Source organism: Schistocerca piceifrons, chromosome 3, assembly GCF_021461385.2.
Source record: "Schistocerca piceifrons isolate TAMUIC-IGC-003096 chromosome 3, iqSchPice1.1, whole genome shotgun sequence".
Lineage (NCBI taxonomy): Eukaryota > Metazoa > Arthropoda > Insecta > Orthoptera > Acrididae > Schistocerca > Schistocerca piceifrons.
The window spans coordinates 503,236,351-503,255,240 of record NC_060140.1 but is presented as its reverse complement, the minus strand read 5'-3'; the positions used below and the strand labels follow the sequence as shown (position 1 = coordinate 503,255,240).

The 18,890-nt window shown below is 39.2% G+C and overlaps 1 protein-coding gene across 1 annotated transcript in view; it reads right to left on the bottom strand.

Annotated features, from left to right (window-relative positions):
• LOC124788540 (1-phosphatidylinositol 3-phosphate 5-kinase) overlaps positions 1-18,890 on the bottom strand; it is a 407,657-nt gene that overhangs the window by 232,999 nt on the left and 155,768 nt on the right. The window contains exon 13 of the mRNA XM_047255810.1: positions 9,082-9,854. Within this exon, the coding sequence (XP_047111766.1) occupies positions 9,082-9,854 (773 nt within the window). The remainder of the gene's footprint in view (positions 1-9,081; positions 9,855-18,890) is intronic.

Genomic DNA, 18,890 nt, shown 5'->3' with positions numbered 1-18,890 from the left:
AATGTTAGCACTGAATAGGGGATCATGGAGGAAATGTATAAGGGGGCCTATGCTCCAGACTGAACGCTGAAAGGCATAATCAGTCTTAAATGATGATGATGATGATGATGAACAAAAGTATGTAGTCAAAGTTCAGAATCTAACAATACTTAAGACAAAATCTGACATGGAAAATGGTAATTGTTTGGAACTTTGATGTTGCTTATTTTGTACAGTAATTAATTTCAGATAATTCCTAGTGCTTCACAAGCAAACGGGATTGCCAGACTTTCTGTTGGTGAGGGTAACCTTTCACAAGGGTCACCTTTCACAAATATACTAATTAGCTCATATGTTTTTGCATGCTGCGAACTGTACTACTAACATCAATTAAATATATTTTCAAATTACAAGTTCCCTAACAAAAACTAATTACATCAATGTAAGCAGAACAATCAAAATGATAACTCAAACAATAAATTCAAGTGAAATTACATCTAAATAAGATCTTGAGATTTTCATGTAAGTGATGCTTATGAATAGATTAATGTACTAGCATTAAGATAAAAATTAGCAAAAAAGTTTTGTTATTTCTGGGAGTAGAAAAAACATAACAGCCTGGAGGAATCCACCTTGCTATGTCACATGTGTGACACCCTCTTGTATTTTCATGCTGATAGTTGTAAACCCACCCCCACATGAACCATGGACCTTGTCCTTGATGAGGCGGCTTTCGTGCCTTAACAATACAGACAGCCGTACCATAGCTGCAACCACAACAGAGGGGTATCTGTTGAGAGGCCAGACAAACGTGTTGTTCCTGAAGAGGGACAGCAGCCGTTTTAGTAGTTGCAGGGGCAACAATCTGGATGATTGACTGATCTGGCCTTGTAGCATTAACCAAAACAGCCTTGCTGTGCTGGTACTGCAAACGGGTGAAAGCAAGGGGAAACTACAGCCGTAATTTTTCCTGAGGGCATGCAGCTTTATTGTATGGCTAAATGATGATGGCGTCCTCTTGGGTAAAATATTACGGAGGTAAAACAGTCCCTCATTCAGATCTCCGGGCGGGAACTACTCAGGAAGACGTTGTTATCGGGAAAAACAAAACTGGCATTATACGGATCCGAGCATGGAATGTCATCCCTTAATCCGGCAGGAATGTTAGAAAATTTAAAAAGGGAAATGGATAGGTTAAATTAGAAAATTTAAAAAGGGAAATGGATAGGTTAAAGTTAGATTTAGTAGGAATTAGTGAAGTTTGGTGGCAGGAGGAACATGTCTTCTGGTCAGGTGAATACAGAGTTATAAATACAAAATCAAATAGGGGTAATGCAGGGGCAGGTTTAATAATGAATAAAAAAAAAATAGGAACACGGCTAAGCTACTACGAACAACATAGTGAACGCATCATCATAGCCAAGATAGACACAAAGCCCACGCCGGCCACAGTAGTACAAGTATATATGCCAACTAGCTCCGCAGATGACGAAGAGATTGAAGAAATATGTGATGAGATAAAAAAAAATTCAGATAGTGAAAGGAGACAAAAATTTAATAGTCTTGGGAGACTGGAATTCGATAGTAGGAAAAGGAAGAAAAGGAAGAGTAGTAGGTGAATATGGAATGAGGGTAAGGAATGAAAGAGGAAGCTGCCTGGTAGAATTTTACACAGCGCATAACTTAATCATAGCTAACACTTGGTTTAAGAATCATGAAAGAAGGTTGTATACGTGGAAGAGGCCTGAAGGCACTGGAAGGTTTCAGATAGATTATATAATGGTAAGACAGAGATTTTGGAACCAGGTTTTAAATTGTGAGACATTTCCAGGGGCAGATGTGGATTCTGACCACAATCTATTGGTTATGAACTGTAGATTAAAACTGAAAAAACTGCAAAAAGGCAGGAATTTAAGAAGATGGGACCTGGGCAAACTGAAAGTACCAGAGGTTGTAGAGTGTGTCAGAGAGAGCATTAGGGAACGATTGACAAGAACCGGTGAAAGAAATACGGCAGAAGAAGAAATGGTAGCTTTGAGAGATGAAATAGTGAAGGCAGCACAGGATCAAGTAGGTAAAAAGACGAGGGACAGTAGAAATCCATGGGTAAGAGAAGAAATTTAATTGATGAAAGGAAAAAAAATATAAATGCAGTAAATGAAGCAGGCAAAAAGGGATACAAACATCTCAAAAATGAGATCGACAGAAAGTGCAAAACTGCTAAGCAGGGATGGCTAGAGGACAAATGTAAGGATGTAGAGGCTTATCTCACTAGGGGTAAGATAGATACTGCCTACAGGAAAATTAAAGAGACATTTGGAAAAAAGAGAACCACTTGTCTGAATATCAAGAGCTCAGATGAAAACCCAGTTCTAAGCAAAGATGGGAAAGCAGAAAGGTGGAAGGAGTATATAGAGGGGCTATACAAGGGCGATGTACTTGAGGACAATATTATGGAAATGGAAGAGGATGTAGATGAATATGAAATGGGAGATACGATACTGCGTGAAGAGTTTGACAGAGCACTGAAAGACCTGAGTCAAAACAAGGCCCCGGGAGTGGACAACATTCCATTAGAACTACTGACGGACTCGGGAGAGCCAGTCCTGACAAAACTCTACCATCTGGTGAGCAAGATGTATGAGACAGGTGAAATACCCTCAGACTTCAAGAAGAATATAATAATTCCAATCCCAAAGAAAGCAGGTGTTGACAGATGTGAAAATTACCGAACTATCAGTTTAATAAGTCACAGCTGTAAAATACTAACGCGAATTCTTTACAGACGAATGGAAAAACTGGTAGAAGCCGACCTTGAGGAAGATCAGTTTGGATTCCATAGAAATATTGGAACACGTGAAGCAATACTGACCTTATGACTTATCTCAGAAGAAAGGTTAAGGAAAGGCAAACCTACGTTTCTAGCATTTGTAGACTTAGAGAAAGCTTTTGACAATGTTGACAGGAACACTCTCTTTCAAATTATGAAGGTGGCAGGGGTAAAATACAGGGAGCGAAAGGCTATTTACAATTTGTACAGAAACCAGATGGCAGTTATAAGAGTGGAGGGGCAAGAAAGGGAAGCAGTGGTTGGGAAGGGAGTGCTGTAGCCTATCCCCGATGTTATTCAATCTGTATATTGAGCAAGCAGTAAAGGAAACAAAAGAAAAATTCGGAGTAGGTATTAAAATCCATGGAGAAGAAATAATAACTTTGAAGTTCGCAGATGACATTGTAATTCTGTCAAAGACAGCAAAGGACTTGGAAGAGCAGTTGAACAGAATGGACAGTGTCTTGAAAGGAGGATATAAGACGAACATCAACAAAAGCAAAACGAGGATCATGGAATGTAGTCGAATTAAGTGGGGTAATGCTGAGGGAATTAGATTAGGAAATGAAACACTTAAAGTAGTAAAGGAGTTTTGCTATTTGGGGAGCAATATAACTGATGATGGTCGAAGTAGAGAGGATATAAAGTGTAGTCTGGCAGTGGCAATGAAAGCGTTTCTGAAGAAGGGAAGTTTGCTAACATCAAGCATAGATTTAAGTGTCAGGAAGTCTTCTGAAAGTATGGAACATGGATGATAAGAAGTTTAGACAAGAAGAGGATAGAAGCTTTCGAAATGTGGTGCTACAGAAGAATGCTGAAGATCAGATGGGTAGATCACATAACTAATGAGGAGGTACTGAATAGAATTGGGAAGAAGAGAAATTTGTAGCACAACTTCACTAGGAGAAGAGATCGGGTGGTAGGACATGTTGTGAGGCATCAAGGGACAAACAATTTAGTATTGAAGGGCAGTGTGGAGGGTAAAATTTGTAGAGGGAGACCAAGAGATGAATACACTACGCAGATTCAGAAGGATGTCAGTTGCAGTAGGTATTTGGAGATGAAGAAGCTTGCACAGGATAGAGCAGCATGGAGAGCTGCATCAAACCAGTCTGTGGACTGAACACCACAACAACAACACAACAGTTGTAATCATCTGGCTCAGCCCCAAGGAGTCTTTCAAACTTTGGCTCACAGGGCACTAGAGTTACACCCACTATCATAATGTACCTAGCTTGCTTCACGCGATCAGGCCCAGAGGACCGCGCGCCACCACAGTTAGAGCTCTCCATCCGTCTCTGTCTTCTGCTATCTGTCTCCAGTTTTCGGTGACTCCCAGCTGCAACAGGTCTTCTCTCTCTCCATCGATCCACCTCTTTCTAGGTCTTCCCACTGGTCTGCTGCCTGACGGGATCCAGTCCATTGTGATTTTGGGCCATCTTGTTGCCTCCATTCTAACAACATGTCCAGCCTATTGCAGTCTTTTGCTTCTCATCACTCCCAAGATGTTAGGCTCCTTGTACAGCTCTTCTAATTCAGTGTTATGGCGTCTTCTCCATTCTCCAGTAGTCTGATCTCTGACTGATCCAAATATTTTCCTGAGGACTTTCCTTTCAAATGTTAGCAGTCGCTTAAGGTCTTGTTTTCGAGTGCTCCAGGTTTGAGAACCATAAAGTACTACTGGCATTATTAATGTCTTATACAACCATAGCTTTAGTTGTTGCGAGACACTTCTACATTTTAATATAGGGTCTAGAGAGTGATAGTATCTGTTTCCCGCCTGCAGTCGTGCTTTTATCTCTGCTTCAGTTGTTACTTCTGTAAAAAATGATCCGAGGTATTTGAACTCTTTCACATGTTTATACCTGGTGTTGTTCACAATTAAATCTTAAGAGTTCTGGATCTTTCTTCCTATGGTCATATACTCTGTCTTTTCAGAGCTAATTTGTAGACCGATCCTAGCTGCCAATAACTCCAAGGTCTGGATACTTCTCTTCAGATCTTCTTGTGTGCATGCTAATAGTGCAATGTCATCTGTATAGGCCAGATATGTAATGTGTTCATTACCAATTTGAATGCCCTCGATGTTTTCTTTGTTGAAATCCCGCATTACCTTCTCAAGTGCCAGGTTGAAGAGGACAGGTGATAGCCCATCTCCTTGGCGTAATCCTGTTACCACTTGGAAGCTTTCTGTCATTTGATTGCCTACCTTAACCTTAAGTTTTGTGTCATTTAGGCATACCTCTACCAGTTTGATCAACTTCTTTGGTATACCAAACTCTGTCATAGTTCTAATCAGGCTAGGTCTATGTATACTGTCGTAAGCATTCTTGAAGTCTACAAACAGGAGACGTATCTCTCGTCCGTATTCGTACATTTTTTCACAGACCTGTTTTAGGACAAAAATCTGGTCCGTGGTTGATCGCCCTGCCTGGAAACCTCCTTGGTATTCTCCACTTATGTCTGTTGCTATAGGTTTTATTCGTTTTAATAGGCAGTTGGAGAAGATCTTATAACAGGTGTTGAGTAGCGCTATGCCCCTGTAGTTGTCACATACAGATTTGTCTTTCTTTTTATATATGGGGCATATCACAGCTACCTTCCATTCCTCTTTCTACGAGAGAAAACCCCGAATGAAAAATCCTGGTCCTCCAGGTTGGGGGTTGGCGACGGGCTACCAACCCGTCCTGGAAAAAATAATCACCGGTACTAGCATCACAGAAGAGCCTCGGATAATGTACCTAGAGGTAAGATTTTCATTATCAGTTCATCAAAAAGGGCTTAATTTAGATACACACACTGACAAAAATAAAAGTGGGTATAATTTCTTTTTGCATTTAAGAAGAATGATGTGGATTTAAAAAATGTCAGTCAAGTGAAACCCAACTTGCACTTTTCTCTCATGATATCCTGAAAGCCACAGATCGAGGCAGACAGGTAGATGCAGTACTTCTTGACTTATGAAAAATATTTGGTTCAGTACCACATCAAAGTTAATTAACTGCAGTACATTTATATTAGGTATTAGAAAAAAAATCTGTGGTTGGCTAGAGGATTTATTTGCATGCAGGCCAGAGCATGGAGAATCACCAACATAATTAGAAGTAACTACAGGCCTGTCCCATAAACACAAGGCCCTTATTATTCCTAAAATCATGCCCTGAAACAAGAGTCATTCTGTCTAAAATCTTGCCCACCACACTTGGAATAGCTTTTCATCACCCTCCCAACCTTCGCAATATTCTTATCACATTGTATGCTTCTTCCGCACTCATCTCCCTACTCCATGGCTCCGCTGCAAGACTTGCGCTATGCATCCTCCTACTACCACCTTTACCAGCCCTGTAAATGGTAAAACATATACTATCAAAGGGAGAGTTACCTGGAAAACGACACATCATATACCAGCTGTTACGGAAACACTGTTTTGCTTTTTACATTGGCATGACTACCACCAAATTATTAATTAGGATGAATGGCCATAGGCAGAGGGTGTAAACTGGCAACATGCAATAGCATGTTGCAGAGCATGCTCTACAATATGACAGACGTGACCTCGGTGCCTGTTTCACCACAGGCACCATCTGGGTTCCTCCCCCAGATACCAGTTTCTCATAACTCTGCAAGTGGCAACTAGCGCTACAACATGTCATTGGTTCTCGCCACCCACATGGGATTAATTTACATTAATTTCTCCTGTCTCATCATTTCTTAACAGTAACTGTTCTTTCCTTCACTACGTTTTAGTTTTCTACATCTTTCCTTGTCTCAGCCATCTGTTTTTCCCCGTCCCTTCCCATCTCTGTTACATAGAATGCATTTAGCTTTTCATTCTTATTAATGCATACATGATGTTTAAGCAGTAATCTTTGTCTTGCATATTACCCTTTCTTCCATCTTTAAGCTCTCAGGTTTTCAAATCTCGCCCGATGTAGTCCCCAACAATCAGTCTTTTCTTTTCATCCCATGTGGTAAGTCTCCCCTGACTCGAAGTTCTGGGTGACTTTCCCAAAATCTACCCCATTTCCTAGACCTCTCCAGTCCTTTCCCTTCACCCCTTTTCCTTCCCCTTCAACCCTTCTGCCTGAAGAAGGAGCCACTGGCTCTGAAAGCTTGGCTAATTCAACCCTCTTTTATGAGTGTGTTTTGCTGCTGCTTGGTCAGTAGATTTCTTTATCTATCCAATTAAATTATTTCGTCAAAAACTGATTGTTTTCATAGTTATATTAGAGTACATATATAGATCTAGATGTAGATGTAGATGAAGGAGAAAATCATAAAGTCCTACACAAATAGCAAAGACTGTAATTAATGTAAATAATGCTGTGGGTAATATTTGATGCCTCAGTGTGTGTTCCATCGATCTCTCTCTTCTTCTACACTAGTTGTGCTATAAAGCTCCTTTTTTCCAATATGATTCAGTGTCTCTTCTTTACTCATTTGATGTACCTAGCTAATCTTCAGTATTCTTCTGTAGCAACAGAATTCAAAAGCTTCTATTCTCTTCTAAAAATACTTACAGAAAAGACTTCCTAAAATTTAAGTCCTATAAGGTTGAAGCACAGATGTCATGAGATACAGACATAATGAGACTGAAACATGGACACATTTGAGATTTATATTGCAACAATATAAGGCCCCATTATTTTTACTTTTGTTACATCTGGGATTATTAGAGTAAAATACTTTTTTCATGTACCTCGAATGAACTTTGCATGTAAATTGTTTCTCAACTATGCTGACAATCTCATCAGAAACTATATAGAAGCATGGTAATAGCTATTATGAATGCTATTATAATAGAGAAAATTTTTAAGAATGAGAAAAAATGCAGATGAATAAAGAGATGGTCGTTCTCTTGTTTATATCACATAGAGGTGTAGAGAAGTGTATACTTATTCTCTCAGTAAGTCTGAATGTGTCAAAATAGGGCAATTCAAAACAGAGAATAACCTAGATTAGTTGATTAAACACAAGCATACCTTGTTAATTGTTTTTAAACACATGATTTGGTAGCGAAGTGGCACAGGAGACTGGTGTTCCCTCATTACACTGTATGTAGGCATAATGATATGCACCCCTTTGTTCTTCCATACATTATTTTTTGTTTTCAAATGAAGAAAGCACCTTTAAATTTAACTTAACTCCAACTACAGTTTTGGGAGTGTACACTGTGAAGAAGCCTAGCACTGATCTCAAGAATTTCGGAAGCCTTGATGTGAATGAAACCACAGGTAAAAAGTCTTATCCATTGTTTAGTGTCATTGTCAACATATAATTCCAATGTAGAAACACTATTCAAATTTAAAATTGATTATTGATCCATGGAGGTGACAATATTTGGTAGCGAAGTGGTGAGTCAGAGGTGGTGTATAAGTGATGGTATTTGAAAGGTCTGAGTAGTTATATCATCATGATACACTGACTGCATATAGACAGCATTTTAGTGTATATAGCACTCTGACAATTAAAAAGAAAAATTAAAAAAAAAATTGTAAGTACACCGAGAACACACATTAGTTAGGAACACTTTATAATAAGAATCAAAGTAACTCAAACAATGTAGGATTTCATGCCCACGTTTACTTCAGTTGAAACTTACAGCCCAATAGTATGTGGTACATATATGAAACTATTTCCTGATCTTTCATCTCCGACTGCAGGAGACAGCTTCAGAGGTAAAACAGCAAATCCATAATAGGTTTGAAGGGATCACGAAATCACCATTCACTGTGTGGTTCCAAATGCATGATTATCTCTGTCTGATAGCATCATTCACTGTCAATCATTTTTAATCAAGAACAATGATGCCAGCAAGAGATAATCACAGATTTGATATTACTTGACAAACTGTGGTGCCCTCTATACAGCTCTATAAATTTGGGTGTCCCCTAAGCCCTTGATGCACTTGCCATTTACTCTGAAGATGTCTCCTGCATTCAGAGACACAATGTTAGGAAGTGATCTTTAAGGTCCAGACATTTCAACTGAAGAATCCTGATAACTGACTACAAACACAACTGTTCTGAATAAATGTATCAAGAATCTGCCTGTCTGGCAAAGCAAAATGCATGTTTTGTTGGAGGAAACAATGTAGGCCAACAAGATCCTGCTTTTATAATTTGATCTGTCACCAATCAATTTGTTAAATTGAATTCAGTTTATATCTGAAAAAAATTGTTAAATTGAATTCAGTTTATATCTGAAAAAAATTGTTAAATTGAATTCCGTTTATATCTGAAAGCCAAATATAAATACTCTCCTAATCTTACCTTTATATATGGTGAACCTGACAGAATTGTATCATCTAGAGCTTTCCTAAACCGGTTACACAGTGGAAGCTCTGAAACTGAGAGAGAGGGTCCATTCTGACTGTCAGTACTAAAAACATCATCTTCAAGGTTGAGGTATGAATGTAGTGGATCACTAAAATCACTGATAGATTCCACATTCATCTTCCTGTCATCTGGAGGTGATTTTTCTTTATTTGAAGGATGAGAACATGTGCACGTGGAGATATTTTTTGTGTCCAGAAACTCTTTTTTAACACTAAAATCCTGCACATTTTCATTCTCTGTTTTTTTGTAGGGTTCCACCATTTCTACAGAAATATTTTCTATAGTTTCACAAACACATTTACTAAGCACAGTTTCTTGATGGAGCATCTCACAAATTTCTTTCATGTTTTCATTGGAATAGTACTGTTGTTGAGCAGAGGAGATAGAATTTTGTTTATTATGCTTCCCATTTTCTTTAGGGTATGCACACGTAGAACTCAAAATTTCTTCTCGCACCGACTTAATGGGTGCAGCTCCAGAATAACTGTTCTCCTCCATAAACGTATCTTTTGGTAGTGGTGGTGGACAAGCAAATTCATCCATCAAGAAAGCTCTTTCCAAACACCAGTTGTAACGTACATAAGTCATGAAACTAGTCACTCTCTTAAGTTTGGCAAGTTCTTGTTCTGAAGCACCGCGCAGCAAGACTGTACAACCAAGGTGTGGTAAAGGACATCCTTCAAAAACCATAAGTGTTTTTATGGCACCTGAAAACAAAACTGAAAATAATTATAAGTAAACAAGAACATACCAGTATTTTTTTTAACTTCATACTAAAAGTGATTAACAATATTTATTTGATGAATAAATTTTTACACAGCGAAATAGCATTAATGTAACAAAAATATAAACCAGGAAATATTACTTAATATCATAGAGTACTTTTTGGATGGTGAGGGACAAAGTGGTGTTGGTAATTGCATGGAAAACCTTTGGCAACAAAAGTTCCCACAAGCACCAACCAATTGTTAATAAGTGTAGTTTTATAACATTTTGAATGGTAGACATGACAAAAATCAAAAAATAATAGCAACTGTCAAAAATTATTCATTACAATTAATAGAATAAATATCGAATAATTTTAACAGTTTCAACAGAAAATTAAATCGAGCAAGGTGGTGCAGTGGTTAGCACACCAGACTCACATGCAGGACGACGATGGTTCAATCCCGCGTCCTGTCATCCTGATTTAGGTTTTCTGTGATTTCCCTAAATCGCTTCAGGCAAATGCTGGGATGGTTCCTTTGAAAGGGCATGGCCAACTTCCTTCCCCATACTTCCCTAATCTGATGAGACCAATGACCTCGCAGTTTGGTCTCCGCCCCCAAATCAACCCAACCCAGAAAATAAAAAAACTTAAACATTATCTACCATGATTTTTTCATGTAATATATTTAAATCTTTTGTGCTCATCTTTACATTGTTTTGTCTGTGTGACAGTGTTCATAATGCATAAATAATGTTTGTGGTTATTGTACTTACACTCTGTTGTTGTTGTTGTTGTTGTTGTGGTCTTCAGTCCTGAGACTGGTTTGATGCAGCTCTCCATGCTACCCTATCCTGTGCAAGTTTCTTCATCTCCCAGTACTTACTGCAACCTACATCCTTCTGAATCTGCTTAGTGTATTCATCTCTTGGTCTCCCTCTATGATTTTTACCCTCCACGCTGCCGTCCAATGCTAAATTTGTAATCCCTTGATGCCTCAGAACATGTCCTACCAACCGGTCCCTTCTTCTTGTCAAGTTGTGCCACAAACTCATTTTCTCCCCAATTCCATTCAATACCTCCTCATTAGTTATGTGATCTACCCATCTAATTTTCAGCATTCTTCTGTAGCACCACATTTCGAAAGCTTCAATTCTCTTCTTGTCAAAACTATTTATCGTCCATGTTTCACTTTCATACATGGCTACACTCCATACAAATACTTTCAGAAAAGACTTCCTGACACTTAAATCTATACTCGATGTTAACAAATTTCTCTCCTTCAGGAACAGTTTCCTTGCCATTGCCAGTCTACATTTTATATCTTCTCTACTTCGACCATCATCAGGTATTTTGCTCCCTAAATAGCAAAACTCCTTTACTACTTTGAGAGTCTCATTTCCTAATCTAATTCCCTCAGCATTACCCCACTTAATTCGACTACATTCCATTATCCTCTTCTTGCTTTTGTTGATGATCATCTTATATCCTCCTTTCACGACACTGTCCATTCCATTCAACTGCTCTTCCAAGTCCTTTGCTGTCTTTGACATAATTACAATGTCATCGGCGAATCTCAAAGTTTTTATTTCTTCTCCATGGATTTTAATACCTACTCCGAATTTTTCTTTTGTTTCCTTTACTGCTTGCTCAATATACAGATTGAATAACATTGGGGAGAGGCTACAACCATGTCTCTCTCCCTTCCCAACCACTGCTTCCAATCATGCCCCTCGACTCTTATAACTGCCATCTTGTTTCTGTACAAATTGTAAATAGCCTTTTGTTCCCTGTATTTTATCACTGCCACCTTTAGAATTTGAAAGAGAGTATTCCAGTCAACATTGTCAAAAGCTTTCTCTAATTCTACAAATGCCAGAAACACAGGTTTGCCTTTCCTTAATCTTTCTTCTACGATAAGTCGTAAGGTTAGTATTGCTTCACGTGTTCCAATATTTCTACAGAATCCAAACTGATCTTCCTCAAGGTCGGCTTCTACCACTTTTTCCATTCGTCTGTAAAGAATTCGTGTTAGTATTTTGCAGCTGTGACTTATTAAACTGATAGTTTGGTAATTTTCACATCTGTCAACATCTGCTTTCTTTGGGATTGGGATTATTATATTCTTCTTGAAGTCTGGGGGTATTTCACCTGTCTCATACATCTTGCTCACCAGATGGTAGAGTTTTGTCATGACTGGCTCTCCCAAGGCCATCAGTAGTTCTAATGGAATGTTGTCTACTCCCGGGGCCTTGTTTCGACTCAGGTCTTTCAGTGCTCTGTCAAACTCTTCACGCAGTATAATATCTCCCATTTCATCTTCATCTACATTCTCTTCCATTTCCATAATATTGTCCTCAAGTACATCGCTCTTGTATAGCCCCTCTACATACTCCTTCCACCTTTCTGCTTGTCCTTCTTTGCTTAGTACTGGATTTCCATTTGAGCTCTTGATATTCATACAAGTGGTTCTCTTTTTTCCAAATGTCTCTTTAATTTTCCTGCAGGCAGTATCTATCTTACCCCTAGTGAGATAAGCATCTACATCCTTACATTTGTCCTCTAGCCATCCCTGCTTAGCCATTTTACACTTCCTGTTGATCTCATTTTTGAGACGTTTGTATTCCTTTTTGCCTGCTTCATTTACTGCATTTTTATATTTTCTCCTTTCACCAATTAAATTCAATATTTCTTCTGTTACCCAAGGATTTCTACTAGCCCTCGTCTTTTTACCTACTTGATCGTCTGCCGCCTTCACTACTTCATCCCTCAGAGCTACCCATTCTTCTTCTACTGTATTTCTTTCCCCCATTCCTGTCAATTGTTCCCTTATGCTCTCCCTGAAACTCTGTACAACCTCTGGTTTAGTCAGTTTATCCAGGTCCCATCTCCTTAAATTCCCACCTTTTTGCAGTTTCTTCAGTTTTAATCTACAGTTCATAACCAATAGATTGTGGTCAGAGTCCACATCTGCCACTGGAAATGTCTTACAATTTAAAACCCGGTTCCTAAATCTCTGTCTTACCATTATATAATCTATCTGATACCTTTTAGTATCTCCAGGATTCTTCCATGTATACAACATTCTTTTAAGATTCTTGAACCAAGTGTTAGTTACAATTAAGGCATGCTCTGTGCAAAATCCTACCTGACGGCTTCTTCTTTCAGTTCTTACCCCCAATCCATAGTCACCTACTGTGTTTCCTTCTCTCCCTTTCCCTACTCTCGAATTCCAGTCACCCGTGACTTAAACTTTCATCTCCTTTCAGAACCTGAATAATTTATTTTATCTCATCATACATTTCATCAATTTCTTCATCATCTGCAGAGCCAGTTGGCATATAAACTTGTACTACTGTAGTAGGCGTGAGCTTTGTGTCTATCTTGGCCACAATAATGTGTTGACTATGCTATTTGTAGTAGCTTACCCGTACTCCTATTTTTTTATTCATTATTAAACCTACTCCTGCATTACCCCTATTTGATTTTGTATTTATAACCCTGTATTCACCTGACCAAAAGTCTTGTTCCTCCTGCCACCGAACTTCACTAATTCCCACTAGATCTAACTTTAACCTATCCATTTCCCTTTATAAATTTTCTAACCTACCTGCCCGATTAAGGGATCTGACATTCTATGCTCCAATCTGTAGAACGCCAGTTTTCTTTCTCCTGATAACGACATCCTCTTGAGTAGTCCCCGCCCAGAGATCTGACTGGGGGCCTGTTTTACCTCCAGAATATTTTACCCAAGAGGACGCCATCATCATTTAACCATACAGTAAAGCTGCATGCCCTAGGGAAAAATTACGGCTGTAGTTTCCCTTGCTTTCAGCCGTTCGCAGTACCAGCACAGCAAGGCCGTTTTGGTTAGTGTTACAAGGCCAGATCAGTCAATCATCCCAACTGCTGCCCCTGCAACTAGTGAAAAGGCTGCTGCCCCTCTTCAGGAACTACGCGTTTGTCTGGCCTCTCAACAGATACCCCTCCGTTGTAGTTGCACCTACGGTACGGCCATCTGTATCGCTGAGGCACGCAAGCCTCCGCACCAACGGCAAGGTCCATGGTTCATGGGGGGGACTTACACTCTATACAGTTGTCTTATCATACTGCTCAACATGAAATATGTAACAGATTAATAAAAGGCACTTTAGCGGTGAACAAATGCAACCTCTGTGACTGATTCCTTATTAACAGGCCCTTAGACATAGCAAACATTTTGTCTCAATTTCACAGCATGCAGGAGCACCTTGCACTGAAAGAAACGCCAAGTGTTGTAGCCTCCTCAATTAATATGGCAGTCTCATTTTACAGAGAGTATACTTAAGGCAAAAATAATGGATTTTTCAGTGCAAAAGGAGAAGAAGAAACATTAGGTTTAAATTTCCACCCTCAACAAGGTCTTTACTGATGACGTTCAGAGTCAAATTGGACAAAGGTGAAGGTTAATTCCTTCTCAAAGTGAAACCAGTGCTCCAACCACTACACCACCATTTGTCTCACATACCTTTCATTAACTGTACAAACTAGATTACCATTACTGTCCACACAATACACACAAATTATACCATGAAGCCTACTAACAAAGTTTCTTGAATCAGTTTTAAATGAGGAAGCTAGAAATATATTACAACTACTACACATTGCTCCCAAAAACAATGCCTAAACAAAATTAGGCTAATCATGGCATGCAATATAAGCTTAAGTAATCATTCTTCCTGCACACCATATGTGAATTGACCTAGAAGAAACCATAATAACCGTTAAGAGGGTTGACCGAAAAGTAAATGCACCCACCTTTGCAACTCTTCAACAGTTTGCTGACTTGTTCCATAGCCTCTTCTCTAAAGCTCCAGTTGGCGGGAGCCCTTAGCATTGAACAGTTGTGTTGTTACAGTGTAAAGTATGGAACCCTGCACAGACGGTCAGCCAATGCAATTTAAGCAACGTGCAGTCATTGAATTCTTAACAGCAGAAGGTGTCACCTTGAAGGAGATTCATCAGAGAACGAAAGCAGTTTATGGTGATTGTGTTGATGTGAGTACTGTGCATCATTGGGCAAGTACATTTAAAGATATTGAGGTGGGAATATCTGACCTGCATGACAAACAAAGAGTTGGACATCCTGTGACAACAGCCACTGAGTTTCACAAGCAAAATGTTGACAGATTGATTCAGGATGATCGTTGTATTGTAGTGCCTTGAGAATTTTGGGGTAAATTCTAGAGACACTCGTATTTCCACTGTCTCAAACACGCATTATTTTAGAGATGAGTGTGGTAAAATAGAACTGTGTCTATTGCACCACAATTGTGTGTGTGCAGAACAGACGTGTATCGGATGGATGATCAGCGTGGGTAGGTAGTCGCTGAGCCTGCCTGAGAAGTTACACGTCCAGCTCAAGGAATAAACATGCCGTACTCCGTGTGACGTCAAACATTATTGCGTGAACATTTGAATGTTGTTGAAAGAAGAGAAGAGACAATTACTTATTCATTCATTTTCTTACTTTCGTGAGGTCAGGACAGTTGTTTTGTCAAATTTGAGATAATGTCGAAACTGAATTTATTGAAAATGTACATAATAGTTTCTGACATTAAGTTGATGTACGGGAAGTTACCAAACGCCAATATTCATGTGTCATAGGATCGAGAGAGCCTCAGTGTGTATAGTTGCTTTGTCCACTTGAAGTGTATAATGGCTGTTGCATAATTAAGCGATTAACTGCTAAAGTAAATCGTCACATCAAAACCGCCAGAACAGGGCGACCAAAGTGAGCACGACACAAAAAGGAGGAATTTTTGGAAGAAGATTGAGATGAGAAAAAGTTGAGAGTTGCCATAGCAACATATAACAACGAGACGAAAACATTTGTCTGCAAGATTCGATTAAGAAGATTTGGTTGTGGGGAGGAAGCAATCCTCACACATGCAGTAACCAGCCAACTCCGATGCACTAACCAGTCGATGCCGACGCAGTAACCAGCTGAAGCCAACACAGTCACAGTAACCCGCCATTGTTGCTGGTTGCTGTTTGAGTTGCTGACTTCGCGCCTGCCGACACCGATGCCATGAACAAAATTTGACGCTGCCAGCACCCATTTGGTTCACCAGTGCCGTTTCTACACCTCACTGACACAGTCAACAAACCTATGCCGGGTGAGCTCAAGATAGTAATTATTTGAAGGTGAACTAGGATGGTCATTATTCACAGAGGTGATTTTTCTTAATGATCACAAGATCAAAGAAACTTAGGACTACGGAGAAGGAACAACCTACAGAAACTGTAGAACCAGCCATGGCAATGACAGTGACTAAGGTCATGCCCGACTAGACTGAAGTAGCAAATTTAATTAAGGGACTAAGTCTGAAGTTAAACTCAGTGAATATTCAGTTAAATACCAAGTTAGATATACAGAGACAAGAACTAAGTGACCAAAATCTGCCTTTAAGTGAAAAACTAGAAGCACAAGGTGAAGCTTTAAATTCTAAATTTGAGGTGTTAAATGATAGAGTGGAAAATTTATGAGTGGATTTAAAGAATGAATTAAGTAATTCTTTAACTGTACAAATGAATCAAATGTTTACAGACTTTAACTAACCCCAGGATGATCAATTTCAGAAGTTGACCCAGAAATTATAATTTGATATTGAAGAAAAGTGTACCAATATAGAGTCTGAATTTAATGAGAAGTTAGGGTCATTTCAAAGAGTGAGTAATGTTACATTCAATGCAATGAAACAGAGATTACATACCTTAAAAGATACCATTGAGAGAGAAGACAAACTGATCCCTATAGTCCAATCGCAAATAGCAGGGGTCAACACTCATGTAGATGCGGTAGAGAGGAATTTTAATGAAAAGCTAGCAACCTCAGACGCCATAAATATAAGTGGTCTGGAGGAACAGGTAGTGGAATTAATCAACCGGAAAGTTGCCAAAAGAGTAAACACAGAGAACGTTACACCACGTTTAGTGTTGGAACTTGATGATACTAAAAAAGGCATAGACAATTTGTGGAAGGAATCTAAACTTATCAAGAATAAGATAGAGAAAGGGGTAGCTTCACAGAATGTAGTGTTGACTAGTAAAGTGGTAGTTGTTTTGTTGAGGGGAGACTTTCACACAAAATGTAATGACAAGTGCTGGTCTGCACTTGCTCAAGTGAGGTTAAGAGCAGATCCATGGGATCTGGGTGGAGTCACATTGTTCCCCAGGGACGTTAACATTCTGTGTTAACGGGCGGAGTGATGACTGTCGGATCCCGAGTTGGGTTCAGTGTTACTTCCATATTCATTTTCCTACATCAAATTCTCTTCAAGTCTTATACTATCCTGTATTCTGTTTTCTTCCTCTTCTACTGTCATATAGTTCAGTACTTGGGCATACTCATCTAGACGTCGCGGACAAGCAGAGTTGATATCAGTCATACTTCTTCATGTGGAGGTAGTGATCTCGTCAATATACACAGTCTTACTTGCTTTACGAATGCTGTGATTCCCCTTTGTATATTCACTGTGATGAATTGGGTTGTTATAATGAGTCAACACTGAAGCACAGGGTAATATATCATAATATGTGAATTGACAGCATGCTCCGCTCTAGTCATCATGGGTCTTGAATCCGATCATAGTTAGGTTTTATTTTTGCCGAAAGTAGCCTTTGAACATAATCTCTTCACCAGTTTTCTGTATGAACCTGTGTGCAGAGATATTCATGGATGGCAACGGAAAAAAAAATTATAACTGCTGGAATGTCCTCCCCAGTTATTCCGGGAGCACCATTGCTGGTCTTCGTGACTGGTCCTGGGGTCACGTTTGTAGTGTTGACAGCAGCCAATGCAGTCTCCATGGATTGTCAGGTCATATTTTTGCCTAACCAGTCAGTCTCTCTGGCCATCCGCATATAGTTAGGTCATATTTTTGCCTAGCCAACCAATGTATAGTTAGGTCTGATTCGGGCCTAAACTATTGGCGGATATGATACAATATGAATCTTTCTATATTTGCAATGATATGATACACAGTATTTATAATTTCTACATATGATGATATGATACATAATTTCTACTTGTGATGATATGATGCATAGTTTTCTTCTTATTACAGAATAATTTATACCTTTTGTGAAATGGGATACGTATGGGGAGGGTTTATATAAATTTTGAAAGGCGTGGGTAGTGTAGGTATAGGTACAAACCACACCTTCCAAACACTCCTCGCAGACAAGTGTGACATTCTTCACCATTACAGTTTCATAGGAGTTGCTAAGATCTTTCTTCACGGACTTCAAAGGCGAAGGTGAGAATGTCTGTTCTGCAGGAGACATTTAACATCATACCTCCTCCGGCTTCTCACTCAAGTACTGCCAAAGTGGAGATCCTGGGGAAGGGTGGTTGGAATGGTTTCCTGTCTTTGGAGCTATCTTCCTTCTCTTCTTCGATATTTGCAACCATTTCTACTTTTTCCTTTCTTACTTCTATTTTGAGTACCAGTCTATCTTTCCCTCTGTCCATATTCATACACTTCTATCGCTGAAGTCCTCCTCAATTTCCGTGGTTTTCTATAACCTTCAACTTATTTTCCATAAACTGGCCAAAGAATCAGGCTACACTACTACCCATATGCATACACACAATGAAACACAAAGACACAAACAGGAAGAGAACAGTTCAAGATAATGTGGGAACTGTCATGTGTTGGAGGGGGAAAATTGTGCACATAGTGACATATGTGCACCTGGTTATGTGAGGTGATGGTTCCACATCATGTAAAGGTATGTACAGGGATATATTTATATATGTAAGAGCTAAGAGTATTTATGGTTTTGATGATAGTATTACACTAGTATGTGTACATGAGAGAAGGAGGAACATATTGTGGTTCGTTATGCTACATCGTCTACTTTAAATAGACAGAATTGGTGTCAGTCTAACAACTATTCTGACGAATTGTAGGATAATGGGATGTATGTAATTTCCAAGTGTGGTGTCTATTGGGAACATAGGACTGGAAGAGTAATGGAGGACTCTAAAGGA